General features: G+C 44.3%; 1 protein-coding gene across 1 annotated transcript in view; it reads right to left on the bottom strand.

Annotated features, from left to right (window-relative positions):
- Positions 1-7634: 7634 nt before the first annotated feature.
- LOC131886980 (protein unc-80 homolog) overlaps positions 7635-16090 on the bottom strand; it is a 47690-nt gene continuing 39234 nt past the window's right edge. Inside the window, 14 exon segments of the mRNA XM_059235498.1 lie at positions 7635-8483; positions 8953-9314; positions 9396-9583; positions 9765-9881; positions 9939-10010; positions 10551-10652; positions 11000-11308; positions 11390-11743; positions 11867-13029; positions 13677-14038; positions 14119-14541; positions 14818-15122; positions 15191-15401; positions 15713-16024. Coding sequence (XP_059091481.1) covers positions 8216-8483; positions 8953-9314; positions 9396-9583; positions 9765-9881; positions 9939-10010; positions 10551-10652; positions 11000-11308; positions 11390-11743; positions 11867-13029; positions 13677-14038; positions 14119-14541; positions 14818-15122; positions 15191-15401; positions 15713-16024 — 4548 coding nt within the window. The 3' untranslated portion in view covers positions 7635-8215.

The following is a 16090-nucleotide window of genomic DNA, read 5'->3' as shown; positions in this document are numbered from 1 at the left end:
CGCAGTTAATGATAATGACGATGATGATGATGATGATGATGATGTTGAGCTTGAATCTCAATTGGGAGCGAGCAGGAAATCTATTAGCCTTTGGACAAAGGAAACGCCACCTCAAAGTGGCTGAAAATCGGACATTTCATCAATAAACAAGACATCTCTAATTAAGGGTTCAACTCTGGAACACACTTGACTAAGACGAGCAACGACTTGCGACTTGCGTCTCTACGATATTGTTATTCTGCCTTGGCATTGGCCAATAAAAGGGCATCCGCGTGGTATTTTCTTTTTGTCCTACGTGCTCCATACAGGGTTCTTTTCTTTCTTGCGGTGGTGAATTGGCAAGGCCTGACGGAAGTGTCTCCCAATGTCCCCGTTTTATGTCCTAAAGATGGCCGGTCCTCCATTCGCTCGTCCTTCATTCGTTCGCCCGAGTCAGTTGCGTACTCCATATTTCATGCTCTCTTCCTTTCCAAAACTGAGATGCTTTGAGTCCTCTTTGAGTCCCATTTGAAAAGGCCCTTTTTGCTCATGTTGACCTCGGAGGGGGTGATGAATGATTTCATTAAGTTTCATTTGCAGCGAATGGACCATCGCCGTCCCATCACCGTCCCATCGCCGCCCTCGACCTTGTTCAGGGGGTAGGGATATGCAAATTTCCAGCCACTTCACTTTTCAAGGATGTAATGAGCATGTCAGAGAGTCTTAAGCCGCTTTGAACTCGGGGGATCGCTTTCTTCTCTATGTAAATAAATGCTCCTCCAGTCGAGCCCCTCCGAGATACATGTTAGTAGTTTGGCCTTGTTCCTGACTGTGGGTTACAGGGAGCTACTCGGGAGAGCCAGCCAGAGTGTTCGAAATGAATAATGTCATTCCGCCACAAAATATGGGCTGAGTCTCGTGGAACTTCCAAGGGTCTGTGGGACACCCCACGTCTGAAAAGAGAATAAGAGCTATCCGCCCTTCCCCCTCAAGAAAAGAAACTTTCTTGTCTCCATCTGTTTGCTCCTCTTTCCCCCCACACACATTTTGACATTTTCTCGTCAGCAAATTTTCGCTTTTCCAACTTTTTCCACCTTTTATCTGTTTTCTTCTTCTCCGCTCATTTTGCAACGAAAGGTTCAGTTTCTTTTGTTCGTCTCGCCCAAGCGAAAAAAATAGAGGACAGGCTAATAAGTTTCCACGTGTGCGAGTGCGTGTCGCTCGGAGTTTGTCTTGACACCATGGTTGAGGTCCAAAGGCATCATCATCATCATCAAGAACCTCCCGGATGAGTGGTGAAGCCCGTGGTGGCTCCTTTTTCCTCGGCTACAACCTTCGTACCATACACCACACCAATGGGTAACAGATAGGAAGCACGAGGAAACTCAACTCTTGTAGTATGTGATGTCAAAGTTTGTGCTTGAAGTCTCATTTCAGATAAGTACCGTTGTTCCATGGTGTTCACGGGACTCTTTGGAGTCGCTTCCAGTGTCGTCGTCGACGTCGTCGACGAGGGGGAAAGAGCTGGATAGGCGGTTGATTTCCTCTGGTGCCACTCCGTGAAGGTCATAAAGAGATAACAAGGCATGCTTTTGGAACACGACGATGACCTTGCTGCCACTTCCATCCCATCAGACCGAAGACCTGAGACAATTGGAACACAACAAAAGTCGAGTGAGTGTCCAGCCACTTGCTCCGGACGGCTCTTTCACTCTCTCTCTCTCTCTCTCTGTCTTTTTTTGTGTGTCTCTAGTTGTTGGACTATTGGGATTGCTGCGAGGACGAGTAAAATTGCTTTGTTTATAGCCATCAATCAGAATGGAAATGGATCAAATCAGAGCAACAGCAGCCTTCGTTCCCGTGACAAACGGAAAAAAGAACAAAGAAATGATTCGATCCTCGGTTGGGTTGGATGGATCGAGTGGAAAAGTTTCGATGAAGCCATTCTTACAATGTTCCTCAACCTGTTCTTCCAAACGCAAGAATAGTTGGAGCAAACAAGGGGGATCTTCTTGCGGGTGATCTGGAGAGGAAATTGAGAGATTGCCTTTGCTCGAACAATTTGTAGGAACATGCACGATGGACACTGAGCCGCCAGAAATGAGAGAATGTAAAACTTTTCCACTTATCAAAGCATCCCAACATTTTCCTCCTCTTCAAAGGTACGTTGTATAACATGTGATCAGAAAGAGTGCTCCAACCCAATTCTCGCAACGCTTTACGGGCAAGAAAATCAGCTCTCTGTCTTTCCTACTTTGGAATTGCGCTTATTATTCATTTGAACTGGCACCTGTGCAACGAGAGAACATAAGTCCTTCATAATTGACTTAATTAGTTCTTTCACGGCGGTTGTCCAAATTTGGCACCTCGTCCCTTTTTACCCTCCTCTCTGACTTTGTTGACTCTTTTGATTTTTTTTCTCTTGCAAGAGATCAGAGATTGTAATCCAGATTTTCTTCTAATTGAATGTTCCTATTTCATGGAAGAGGATTCGATGGGTTTTCGCAATGCAAAAAAGTTCAACCGTGGACACAGGTTTTTTATCTGCTACCCTCACTAGCATGTGTTGAAATTTGTACTGCTAAAGTATCTGTCTTCGGAAACTTTTTTACACTGATAAAATAATATAGCTGCTGAAAAATCACTAAATTATTATTAAAAAAATAAATGTTTGACATTTATGTTTTAATCTACTTTAATGTTTTACAATGTTTGAAACCGTTGCAATTGAGAGTGAAAGAGCTGGACTTTAAAAGAGCTCAAGTGGGTAAAGGCAGCCTCAAAGTAATAAGGCTCTGTTATATTGCAAGAGAAATTCTATCCCAAATTCAATTTTAGATTCACTCGTCAAAGGATCTGAGAAAAGGTGGTTCCTATTTCCCTTTTTAACCGGTCTCTTGCCATCTCTGATTGGAGGAACTGAAGGTGACGTGGTGCAGTTCGTTTGAGTTTGACGGCATTCTTTAGAAGTCTTGCAACCCGTCATCCCACCAACCAACCAACCAACCAACCAACCATCCAGCCATTGCAGAGGTCTGAGGACTGCGTCAAAAATTAAGAGACCCAGGGTGCAAAAATCGTACCAAAACGGAACTTAATTCACCATGGATCCACTCCAACTCTTCTCGTCGCCAACAAACCTAGGGTTGCTATTTGGATTCATCAGTTCTGGAATAACTAAATCTTGTGTCTAGTACAGTAGGGTACTTCGTCGAGTACCGTATTGTTCTCGAACAGCATCCGCACCTGATGGAACAATGGGGAGGAAATGGAGGGTAACAACCCCAACATCGCCACGAAATAGGCCAGTACCCGCGGAGAATAACATGGTTGAAGAAGTCCCTAAAGATTTCATCGATGGGTTCCCATTTCCCGATTGAAGTCCCCCAACCACCCCTTTCATAACCAGGCTGCTCCACGTCCTCCGCGTCCTCCTCGTCCTCGTCCTCCTTGCCAACTTCGAGTGCAATGTATGTATACAGTACATATGAGAATTGTACACACACATCAGCCAAGGTAGCGGTGCGAGTGGTCCCTTCGATCCCAGCCTCGCCTGTGAAGGCTTCCAGTCTTAGGCAATGTTCCAAACCAAACCACTCACTTCGGTGGGAATAGATAAAAAGAGGGTTCGACTGTATGTTTGGCTGGTTTTTGTGGGCTTGAGTTTGTCTTCGCCGTTATAATCGATGAGGGCATAAACGTGGAAGATTGGTTTCCAATGGCTAGGCGGGTGTGGCGTGGAAAATCAGGGTCTCTAAATGCAGATGACGAGACGAACGTGCACCCTTTTGAATTTTTGATCAAAATTGAGTGGTGAGTAAGGTGAAGAGAAAAAAAAACCGTAGAGAGAGAGGGAGAGAGCAAAAAAGGAGCGTGTCATTTCCATGGTGAAGGAGGATGAATGGCATCCAAGAAGGAAAAGAAGAAGAAGAAGAAAACCGAGAATCAGGACCAGAGAGGTGTAGAGACTTCCAGCTACCAGGCTAGGTACTATATGTACTAGTCGTGACCCATCAGAGTCGTAGTTGGATGTGCGTGTGTGTGAGCTGTGCAATGGAGGAGGAAGAAATCCTTTTGAATATAGAGATGAGAGTATAAGGAGCAGAGATCTTATTCTTGACAGAAATTCAGCGGAGCATATTAAGAGATATGAGGGATACTTTACCCGAGTTTTTTCTTCTTCTCCTTCCTCTTCTTCTTGCAGCCCGTCCGTGGTTGGTTCGTCTGTCCGTCTGTCCGTCCGTCCCTAAAGAACAGAGAGAGAGACCATTGGGCCACTCTAATATGCAGTACTGTGTGGACGTAGTAAGTAGCAGTCCCTTCCACTTCCAAGCATATCTTTTCCAGTAAAGTAGCACTACTGTGAGTACCCAGTGTAGTACGAATGTAGCTGAGCCTAAAAAAGGGGCCTTGGAAACGTGCAAAAAATGTGCTGAGAGTCTAAAGAATCCTTCTCTTTCCCTTCTTGGCTCGATCGTCAGACCTCGTTCCATTGTCCAGTGGTCAACCGATAACCACATGGTTATTCATATGGTCAAGGAAACTTTGCCTTGCAATTCCTTTCCATACGCTCATGCTAACCAATGATCACATACCACTCTCTCTCTCGAGCTTATTTTGAGTGATATATATGTGTGTGCACAGTTATGTTTGCTTTCAGTTAGGAATGGACATCGAATATGCTCGTCGTTTCGTCGAGAGCGCAAAAAGATTGGTTTCGAACATCCATTCTTGAGCGGTGGTCAACCAGGCCATCTTCGCTCCATACCCTACCATCTCTATTAAATGAACTCAAGCTACACGTGTAAACCACGACACGGCTCTCCGAGATGGAATATTTACGCGACTAAATGACGATGTCAGAGAATCCCGGAAAGAATCAGAAATTCCCTCGTAAAAAAGAAGACGTCCGGTTGGGCAATCTTGGAACCCGGCAAAATTCATGAGAACTTTGGATTTGCATTGATGGAACGAGTCGATCTCGGTCGGTCCACTAGGACTGACGGTCGCAAAGCAGAAATAATCTCTCTTAAATAAGCATTAAAAAGAGTTTCCTTGACACCCAATTCCTGTTTGACAAGCGTATGTGCAGCATGTTGTCGGGGGTAATGGCTCAATTTCATCAACTTGTTTTGGAAGCCTCCTTTGCCGTTTCCAATGTGCAGACAAAACCTTGATGTGTAGGGTGGGCTCGTTCGTTCATACGCGTACTTCACTCTCTTCATATGAGTTAAGTAGAAGGAAGAGCTCCTGAGGGAATATTTCCTTTGAAACCTACTCGTACAACAACACCTTGCCAGAGAGATGACTAGAAAGACTGAAATACCATGCGAGTAAATTCAGGGATATAGCTGCCTGCCAAGTTTTGCTCGAAGTTGCTAACGTTCAACACTTCGTGTTATCTCTTTATAAGAATTGCAAAATATGCCCCCATCATTGTATAGAAAAATATGTAGTAAAAGAGGGATCTGATATGAACAATGCTTCCATTTGTAGGATTCAAGAAACATATACCTCAGATACTCTACATGAATGAATCAGGTAAGCATTCCACCGTAAATAAGGACCTACTTTCAGGTTGTCTCTTCTTCTTATGAAACCATTTCTTATTCTTGTTTCAGGCTAAAGCCAGGATTGGAAAGTGGAATCTCATTGTTTTAATCCGTATTATGGCATAGTAATCCCCCAGCCATCCTTTCAATGGTCCATATGAACCTTGAACGGAGTGGGTGGCCATTTTTGGAACTAGAATATATTGTGCAAAAGTATCTCGAGTCGAAGGATTCTTATTTTCTTGTGCGGTTTTGGCACATTTCGATTCCATGGGCTGTATTTCTTTTGAATCACTGCCAAATTCCGTCCGAGGTGGTTTGTAATTGTTTTTCTTTCTTCTCGTTTTCTCGAGGCGAAGAGTCTAAAGATGTTGAAATTAAATTTTGTCATCCTCTTTTTGCCCTTTCTCCGAAGCGCAATTGGAAACTGTTCCAAGGATAGGAACGAGATCTCAGATTGAGACTTGCTTCTCTGTTACGCTGCTCGGGCTTGAGTCCGTCTCATTTCAACCAAAGAGGTCATTCCAAGTCAGAAGCGACAACGAGACAGAAAAAAATAACAATAAAATGGGAAATATCTTCTTCGTTTCAACATTTTGGGTGCTCTCTTTTGGTTCTCGCGTGGATCTTGGGATCGTGTTTTGGAAGAGGGAGAAAGGGGAAAGAAGCGCTCTATTGAAGAAGCGAGTTTTCTTTAGGTTGAAAACGCCTCAAAGACCAAGACAAGTTCATAAAATGCGACACTTTTCCAAACCGGCAATTCCATGGAGGCCCACATGGACAGTAGTGTAGTGTAGTATTCATTGTTCCGCGTTGTTCCTCATCCTTAGAGGGGTCATGGTGGACCATTCGACCATTTTTTCCTAGGGTGTGTGTGTGTGCTTTGCTTACGATCTCGTGTTTTAAATATCTAGGAAGATAGGACTCTGGCCTTGTCCCGACTATTTCTTAATACTCCTGTAAACTTAGCCAGAATGAAAGGCAGAGACGAAATAAAAACATTGAATAATTCTTCACACCAACTTCTTCTGCAGTTCTATATCCCATTCCACAAGAACTCCAAAGTTCAGCGGATGAGAGCATTTCACTGGCTGAAGACTCACTACGATTCCGTACTCCCCTTTAGCCTTTGGGAGGGGAAGGGACTTTTTTTAGCTCTTCTTCTTGGTGATGAGGAAGGCTGCGAAAAAACTAAGCCGGTAGCAATGCAGCAAAATCTACATACGAACGTACAGTACAAAGAAAGGGTGATGTTTCGAGAAGGCGATCTTCATTCATCTCCTGGCGCCTTGTTCCAGGATCCGACCCCATTGCATGCCCGCACATTCGAGTTCCACTGGTAGAAGGGAGACTTGTCTCAATTGGCTAATTGAAGTGGCTCGAAGTTCACTTTGCTAGCAATTAACTTTTCAATCTAGAAATTCCAGAGCCCTCCCTCTCAGTTTTCGCCCCGCTCTTCGTCTTTTCTTCTTGGCGGGGCTCCCTTTGGGAGCACTGCATTCCTTTACTGTTATACCATTGAACAACTTGGCTTTGATTTAATCAAAAAACCCTAAAACAACCGGGAAATGAACTTCTGAAATGTGTAGCATTTTGGCACCAAAGTTCGGTCGGACTTTGGGTTTGAACTCAAATCCACTTCAATGCGTGTTGGTTGCTCCTTGAGTGATTTGGAACACCCGGTCAGATTTCTTTTCGAGAATGCAGATTGCAAGCTTTGTATTCGCTTTGGCCCCAAACAACACATGGTTAGAACGGAACAATTCACACGCACGCCTCGCAGGTAATTAAGATTAGTTTCAGCACGAAATTATTTTGCCCTTGTTCTGAGCACGCGAATTTGCTTGGATTATTCGCGCAGGAAAAAAAACCAACCCGCCATTGCCATTGATAGACTTGTGAATAACATCAGTTACCGACTAGCTCAGCGGAGAGCCTTCCTTTCACCTTCAATGGAATTGTGGAAACAGCCTTTTGTTCTGGTACAATCATAGAAAATCAAAGATGCACTTAATGGATCCATTTGGAACACTGAAGAGGCGGGTAATGTATGCCCCATGTTTATTTACAAGATGGTGGAGATGAAAGAATAAATACTGATGGTGATTGCTGATAAATAAACGTTTATTTCCGTGTTCCATAAAATCTGTCACTTTTTCACTCAATGTATTAGACACCACGCACCATGAAAGCAAACAAAATATAATAATAATGATATTTTTGGACTGAAACCACCCGTAAATCCATTTGGAATCAAATCTATAATAATATTTTTTTTCTTCTAATACTGACAAGATATTTTGATAAAGCATGGAAGATTCCGAAGCGAGATTGAATTCGATCTTTAAAGCGTGATATCACAACTTATTTTCTCCAATGGTTTAAAACATGGATGATACCAGAAAGAAATACAGCCATTTTCAAACGACTCCTTGACTTTTTAAAGGTCACAAGTCTGTTCCCAAGTGACATTAGTCGAAATGGTGGTCTCACATGGCATTCAGGAGACACAAAGACTTCTTTTGTGCATTACATTTTCGATCGATCAAGTCAGTTTGCAATCTTATAAACATTGACTATGGGAACTGAATTTCGGGTATCACTACTTCCTAGACATTACTAGAATGCTTTTGTGCTTTGTTGCTATGAAAATGCGGCTGATTTGTTTTTTTTTTGTATCCATTTTAGATCAACGTATCTTCGTCATTTTGCTCGAAAATTATGTAGTTCTTTCGCCTGGACGGCGGGATCTGGGTAGATTCATCACCATAATTGATTGCTTGTTGTTGAGCTCCACTGGGACCAGCTCCTTGAAGATGTCCACTGCCTGTTCCGTACAAACTGGAACGTTGTGCCATGTAATTGCTCAGGTGACCATATTTTTTCTCCTCGAGAATGCGCTCTTGGAGGTGAGCTAACAGACAGCTGTCCTCATTTTCACCAAAGCTATCCCTGCAATGGAACAGATTGTCGTGGGCTGCATGAGCTAATTTTATCGTCACAAAGTCTAGGACTTGAGAATTAGATTACTTCCGGTACGCAGTCTTAAACACAAGATATCTTTCTAAATGAAAACAAGAGCTTTTCGGATCGTGAAGAGAAAACACTATCAGTTTGTCGTGAAGGAACTTTCTTTCCCATTCCCAAGGGTAACATAGAGTAGAACACCCTCCTCTGATGTTTCAAATGAAAAGATCCATGGGTGAGGGAGGTGAGCCACCAAGGACAGAAACATGTTCCAAACTTTTCCACTTTCCTATTTAAGCCTTAAACAAGGGAAAAAGGGAGGAACTGTCTCCAAGTTGGGCTCTTTCCATTACTTTGAGCATTCCCTTGAGGAAAAATAATGAAACTCAATTGGTACCAGAGAGTATTCCAAGGTTGGGTGAATGAACGGAAAGCTCTTGCGAGTCACACTCACCGATATCCAATTGTGCTAGATGTGCCAGTGGAGGAGATGCTGACCCCATCGTCGATATCCCGGATCCCAACCACGTCAGGATGTACATCTAAGTCAGGAAATGTCACTTCCTTACTATTGGACCTAGCTTCCATTGACAAGGAGTGGGTTTTTGAACGTGAGGGAGAAATTCGACGGATAACTGTTCCAACAGCATGAAGAGTTCCCGAGATCGATTGCTTCCTGGAGGGAGGCTGGCTCGCAATCTCTTTCGGAGTACTTGGAACCGTGGCTACTTGAATATCCGGGGGTAACCCAGGTGAGGCCAGTTGAGGTGCCTCGTTGGAAGCTCCGTCCGTGTCGATATTGGGCAACCGTTTGACCTATAAGTGTATGTAACAACGATAGCGAATGTGGTTATTTCTCACGGAGGATGGAACATCCTTAGGGCGAAAACGACTTACATCTTTCCTGGTCTTTCTGAACTTGAAAGTCTTTCGGCTTTGGGCCTTTTGCCTTTGAAGCTTCGAGCTCTTCTCCTGGAATGCTGGAATCTCTTGAAGTCCGACAGTGGAGGCAACCGTCCCTGTGGTGGTTGTTCCACTAGACACCGAACTGGTGGCGGGTTCTGCCAATCCTGGATCGCTCAAAACTGTAATCAAAAGAGGCCCATATAATGATGGCTTGTTTCAGTTGGCATGATAAAAGTTGTGACTTCTCGTTTGTGCTCCATGGTTTGAAAAGATTTGTGGCAAAGGCTCCCCATTCGATTTGGTCAAATAGAGCTGAAACCATCTTTACCCATTGTCATTCACGAGCAATATGGAACTGACCTGATTGCTTACTGGTGTGTCCTCTCAAAGCTTGCTTATTCCGATTTCGAGTGAACACTGTGTTTTTCCTGAACAAACGAGGTTCAGAAGTGGCAGATTGTTGTCTCAAAGCTGGAACTAGGAAGGTGACAAAATTAATCCTTTTCGAAAGTGGTCCAGTAATGTTCCAATTACCTTGAAGGTCGCTCCTCTCTCCAGCGTAGCTAGTCCTTCGCATTATCTTGTCTGTTACAGAGGGTCTCGAGCCTAAAAGAACATTTTGAGGATTATCTTTAACTTTGATATAAGTGCATTCACTTAACTTTCACTCTGAGCAACAATGTGAGAATTACATTGGCTCATCACATGACACCATAACTTATGTGCAATCGTAGAGTAAAAGTTGAAGTGCGATCCACAAAGAGACTTTTGTTAGGACATCAATCCTACATGATTGGTTCTGATATAAAATGTTTGTTTGGGCTCTTAAAAATTTCAACCAAACGGGGGAGTTTAATGTGGACAAGGAGCGGGCCTATTGTTTTGTACACTGTTTATCCAAGTTATTTTGTGCTAAGGGGTGCTGCAGTTCTTGAAAAATCCTTCGCGTGAGAATCAGAAGGATCATAGATCAGCTCAAATCAACCATTTTAAGTCACACAAATGGGTGGACAAGAACATTCACTTGGTGAGGATGACACGACCACGAACAGGCATTGACAGCAGGACATAAATGACAGAGTGTTACGTGATATGTATGTATGTGCGCGCCTGAGAGAGAACATCAATATCCCTGTGTTCAATTACCAAATGGAGACAGCAAAATTTTGGTGATTTCGAAGGTCGGCAAGTCGTGATCTCCGCCATATTCCGACGGAGTTCGGTCCAAATCATCGGAGTTCTCATCGTCTAACAAGAAAGGTTCAAATAATAGGGGATACAATTTCATCTAAGAGCTTTTGCTATGACTCGATTCAAGTCAAAAACAAAACGGCGTCTGTGTAGTAGATATGTATTCAGTTTGATGTGTTGCATTTGGTTTTCGGTGATAAAAAAGAACATCGCTTTCGTTGGACATGAATATTTCATGTTGGAGGCAAGCCAAAAAAAGGAGAACAATAAAAGAAAAAGAGATCATGAAATAACACATGAAAGGAGAACGTCGCAATGTTCAATGGCATGTAGAGCACTCTATCAACTACGATACGACCCTTCCTCCAACTGGCGAAGGAATCAATGACTCGAAATTGACTTACCAATCACCCGCGAGCTTTTGGTAGTGACCTTGTGCGTGTGCCTTCGGCCACCCAATACGCGATTGGACTGAGTACTTTCGCTCCGAACACTGAGATCGCGTGCCAAGTTTGCGGAAGACGCTCCAGAAGCCATGGAACCACTCGAGAACGATTGGCCACGCACACTTAGAACTTCCATGAGATTCCCACCCGAGGTTCCTCCTGTCCGACTGTTGTAAACTTCCGAGACATAATCGATAAAGGAGGTTCGGTGACTGCTCCCTCGGTGAGTGTTACGCCGGTGACCATTCGAAACATCCAGAAACGTTTCTGAAAGTGTTCACGACTCGTTGGTAAGGTTGTTAGGCCTCGCAACGGATTACCAAGCGCTATTTCATCGTCCACTCGTACCTTGAAGCCTTTTATTGAGGCCCTCTCGCAAATCGCCCATCTCCTTGCCAAGATCCTTGAGAAGCACCGTTCGGCTGCGGCCACTTTGAAGCACGTTGGCAGCTAGTTTCTCCTTGGTCGATTGTTGGTAGTGGCGTTCAATATCCGAGTCGTCCGAGGAAATTTGCAAACGAGTGTGCACAAATGGAAGCAGGAACGTAAAGAGAGACGATCGATACATGGGAATAAACTCTAGGAATCGCCATAATGGCCCATTTCCCTCCTGCCGATTGCCCATGTCTCGAATGGCCCGGGCGATTCGAAACCATTCCGAGTTTAATTGAGACTCGAAACAGATGATGAGGATCTTCAAACCTGCGAACCGAAAGTAAGGTCGTGTTGTTCTTTAACACGAAAGATCTCAAAACCACCCTTTGGACATTTCGTAAGAATTTGGGTACTAGCAATAAAAGCCCATGCCCGATTTTGTTGGCTTACCCAGGAAAGCAATATCCAAAGACGATGATTTGACTTTAGACCGGGCGTCCCCAACGGGATTGTAGTTAACTGCGGGGGCTGAAGCTTGGGTTGGCGCTCGAATGTCCTTGGAAGTCACGCCTCCCTTGGCATGCGAGCCAGGATTGATGAGATTCAAAAGCAAGTTTAGGGAGAATTGGACGTCCACTTTTCTCATTTTGGGTGCATCCTTCTTTCCCGATCCGACCTTGAGGCACAAAGGAAGTAGAAGATTCAGCAACAGGAGTTCCCCTTTTTCATGCGTCAATAAATTGTGCCGACTGGCTCCTCCAGCTGGGTGCTCCGCTAGTTGAAGACGCTGTTCCAGGGTAAAGGTGTTACCAAGAACGAGGACTTGCAAAGCCACCAACTGGAACACGATGGAGCAGAAGCTCTCTGGTGGGAGGTTGGGTCGCTTATTTGAACTGACTCCCACCGAGTGAGGATCTGTCATTGTCGTTAGAGACTCCTCTCCCACCACGAGGCATTGGCAGGCTCCAATCAGGGTTTTTAGATTTGGCACATTCACTATGTAGGGATGGCGCCACAGAGTGAGATATACCCCTTTCAAGAGGCTGGCAGCTGCACTCCAATCGACGGTGTTGTAAACCTTCAAGCTCTTTTGGATCTTGGCAAAGAGTTTATCCAATCTCCTGATAATCGTCATCAAAGAAGGCCGCATGGATTCGAGTGACCAATCCGTGAGTGGGAATACTTGGTGCATGTACTTTTGAAGCCCCCCGAGCTTGATGACCTCAATATCGTAAGGGGCCATTTTCAACAGATTGTGAGCAACGTCCACGAGACGCATGAAACATTTGTTGTCTAAAAGCTCCAAGTTCTTCTCCTGACTGGTCTTTTTATTGACCTCTTGCAATTTGGCCGAGCATTTAGAGACAAAGTCCGCAGTCAAGGACAGAAGGCTGTTGCGCGGTTGGTAATATATTTCCCTTTTCCACTCGGAGTCCTCACCGTCCTCGCCAAAGTGATACCCGCGGCTACCAACTCGACCAGCTTCTGAGGCCCCAATGAATCGTGAGTGAGAGTCGTCATCTATTTCTATCACTGGAGAATACGGGCCACGCCCACCACTGTGAAGTCGAGAGTTCTCTTTGCCCATTTGGGATGTGGGGCCGCTAAAGTGCCTAGAAGGAATTGGAAAATGGTATCGATAAGTCAAGTAGAGAATGGATGGGACAGCCATATGTCCTCGCCATGTATCAAGTTTCCTCGGGAAAGTGAACAGGGTGTCACAGAAATGCTTCTTCTATGAAGGGAGCACTCACTACCTAACTGAAACCAACTGAGCCAACTGAAAAGAAACAAATTACTTGGAAGATTGTGATTAGTTGGAGCGCAGGAAATGTTGAAGAAACGAGTAGAAGTAAGTCTGATAAAAAAGGTTGGGCTGTCATAGTGGGTCGATTCGCTCCTAAACGACCTGACATAAAGAAATCTCTGTCTCTGTCTGTTCCGAGAAAGGACGGAAATTGCAATAAAACTTCTGTCTTTAGCTGAACTGAGTGAGGGGAAAACTTTTTTTTTGTGGGAGGAATAAAAAGTAGAAGTTGACCCCTCTTTCCCTCGCTGTCCTTGTCCTTGCCTTTCCCACGAGCTCTTCCATATCCCTATCTCTTTTCTAAAAGTTACTCTTGCTCTCAATTTATGACTTTCCACCTCATGGCCTCATGATGTTGGTACAACTACATGGAGCAGACGTTCCGATTTCCAATTGCTTTGTCGCATGACCAATCCAGTTGAAGTTACAGTCTGGTCTTGAACGATAACTTACTTCGTGAGCTCATCGCAGTTGTTGAGTAAGGCCTTCATCGTAAGAGTAAGCTGGTAGATGGTTTCTCTGTGGGTTTTCGCATCTTGTCGTTTATCCCGGACGAGGTCATTCAGAAAGTACGGAAAGATGGCCTCGAGAATGGCCAACATTTGCTGAGCTCGCAATGTGCCAGAGTCGTAGGCCACCACAAGAACACATAGAGAGATACATTCCAGAACAGAGATGTGCTCAGGATCACCTTGATAACAAAAGTCCAAGGCCGTCAACGGCTTTTTCATCTTCACGAGTTCCATTACATGGAGCAAGTCATGCGTGTTCTGTCCCAAACTGCAGAGGAGCTTGTACAAGAATCTCGGTTGAATCTGAGCATTTAAATAGAATAGAGTAGAAGGGAGGCATATTAATTTGGATGTAGTGTTAAAAAAACAGCGTTCGCACATACCTTGAAAGCGTCCAAATAGATACCACTGTCCGTATCTAGAATGGGAGCAATGCTACCAAACATTTGGAGCAAGAACGGCTTGCGATGGAGAATGTAGAGTTGCTTGCAAGTGAATTCGATACTTTTGGTTACGAGCTCATTCGTTTGGCTGTTTGAATAGATCCTGAGGAGGCTGGGCATCACCAAGAAGTACCCATTATGGGCGAAAATATTCTTGAATTGATGAGCCGCATTGATGATAGTTGAGGTGCAGTATCGGAGAATGCAGGCATCTTCCGCATGAAGTGAAAGCGCTCCGTTGATCACATTGACAAAGAGTTGGATATCGGAAGCGTAGGCAAAGTTCCCCGCCATGGCTTCGAACATTCGGGCAATGAGTCGAATCCAATTGAACTTGTGAAGCACATCCAAACCGTAGAGTTCCTAAAACAAAAAAAAAACGCATTCCGCATTTCAAACTCATGACTTCTGCAAATCCATCCATAATAAAATGGCACGCAGAAGACCCATAAACAAGTTTTATGGTGCATAATGTTTCAAATTTGGATTGCTCAAAGTTGTGGGTGCTTTCATTTCCAAGTTCATCCAAAGTAAAATGGTCGTTGGAATTGGAAACAAAGCTTCCCTTGAATATGTAATACCCCCACACCCTTTCCTCCGTAATAAAGCCTGAGCAGATGTCAACATACAAACCCTTACCTTGCCCATCTCCCCGTTTGAGTACAGGTCCAATTCGGCTTCCAACGCTTTTCGAGGGAAAGAGGGCAACTTCATGAGATCCTCGTGAAGGAACACCACTCTTTGTACCACTTGATTGACGTTCTTCAACACGCCCCACGTGAGCATGACTTTACCCATCTCGACAAACTTGAGTCCGAAGCATTGCTTCTGGAGCTCTACATACGCCTGAGCGGGTTTCTTGTGGACCAATGCCAATTGAGGGTATTGCGATCGTTTGAAGAAGTAAAAGTCCCGGGCAAAGTGTTGAGGATTGTGAATGACTCCTGTGGAGGAAGTGGGGAGGGTGGTGTTTTTTTCGAGCTCAATTTGATGTTATTTGAAAAATGTTTACGTGTTCGTTGGTCGACGAGAAAGTACTCTTTCTCGTCTTCTTCTTCGATGCCAAAGAAATCCAATGCCTCTTGGAGGATTTGACAGAACTGCACTTCTTCACTAAGTGGGAATTGACTAGGGATTCCACCCTCGTCAGGTCCTTGAGGACCATGGACAATAATCTTTTTGGCAGCCGGAACATTCGCTGTGAGTAGTATAGCCGCATCAACCTGAAACAAAATAGTCTCGGTGTTACGACTGGTTAAATATTCAGAGCGTTTTGGACATTTTGGTCATGTTTCCTGTGCATAAGAGTGAGAGGAATATATTGAATGCTCGAATTTGCAAGGGAGCCATAAATACCCCAGTGGGCAAAAAATCCCCGCTTCCACTGACAGCATGACAATGGAAGGCTTCCGACGACTGATTTTCGATGCCACATACCAGACCCAAGTGTGTTGTGCCATAAATCAAGGATCAAAATATTTGGGACAGGCATTGGCCATGGATGGGATGAATATTACAATGAACCCCGTCGCACCTGTTCTTTCCGTAGAATTTGCTTCAAGTCCTTGAACATGATCCCTTGAACGGAATGCACCACCATCCACAAGGTGGCCAATGCTTGTCCAATTAATTCTTGTCATCGGTCCTTGGGATGACGTACGTAGAACATGATGTAGCCGATGATGTAATTATAGAGAGCGAATGCTGCTTGAGGTGGAAGTTTGGGGATGAATCGAATCAGAGCACGCAATATTTGGAACATTTCTCCAGGGCAATCACGTGTTAGCTTTTCCATGAAATACTTGAGAAACAAGTTGGAGTCCTCCACCAAGCATGACCAGATCACCTAGAAACAGTAAATGGCACAAGTTCGTCCAACAACTTCTGCATCTTCCGTTCTTCTCCATTCAGC

Source organism: Tigriopus californicus, chromosome 1 (assembly GCF_007210705.1).
Source record: "Tigriopus californicus strain San Diego chromosome 1, Tcal_SD_v2.1, whole genome shotgun sequence".
NCBI lineage: Eukaryota > Metazoa > Arthropoda > Copepoda > Harpacticoida > Harpacticidae > Tigriopus > Tigriopus californicus.
The sequence above is the reverse complement of the archived record's forward strand: the minus strand, read 5'-3'. Positions and strand labels throughout refer to the sequence as shown.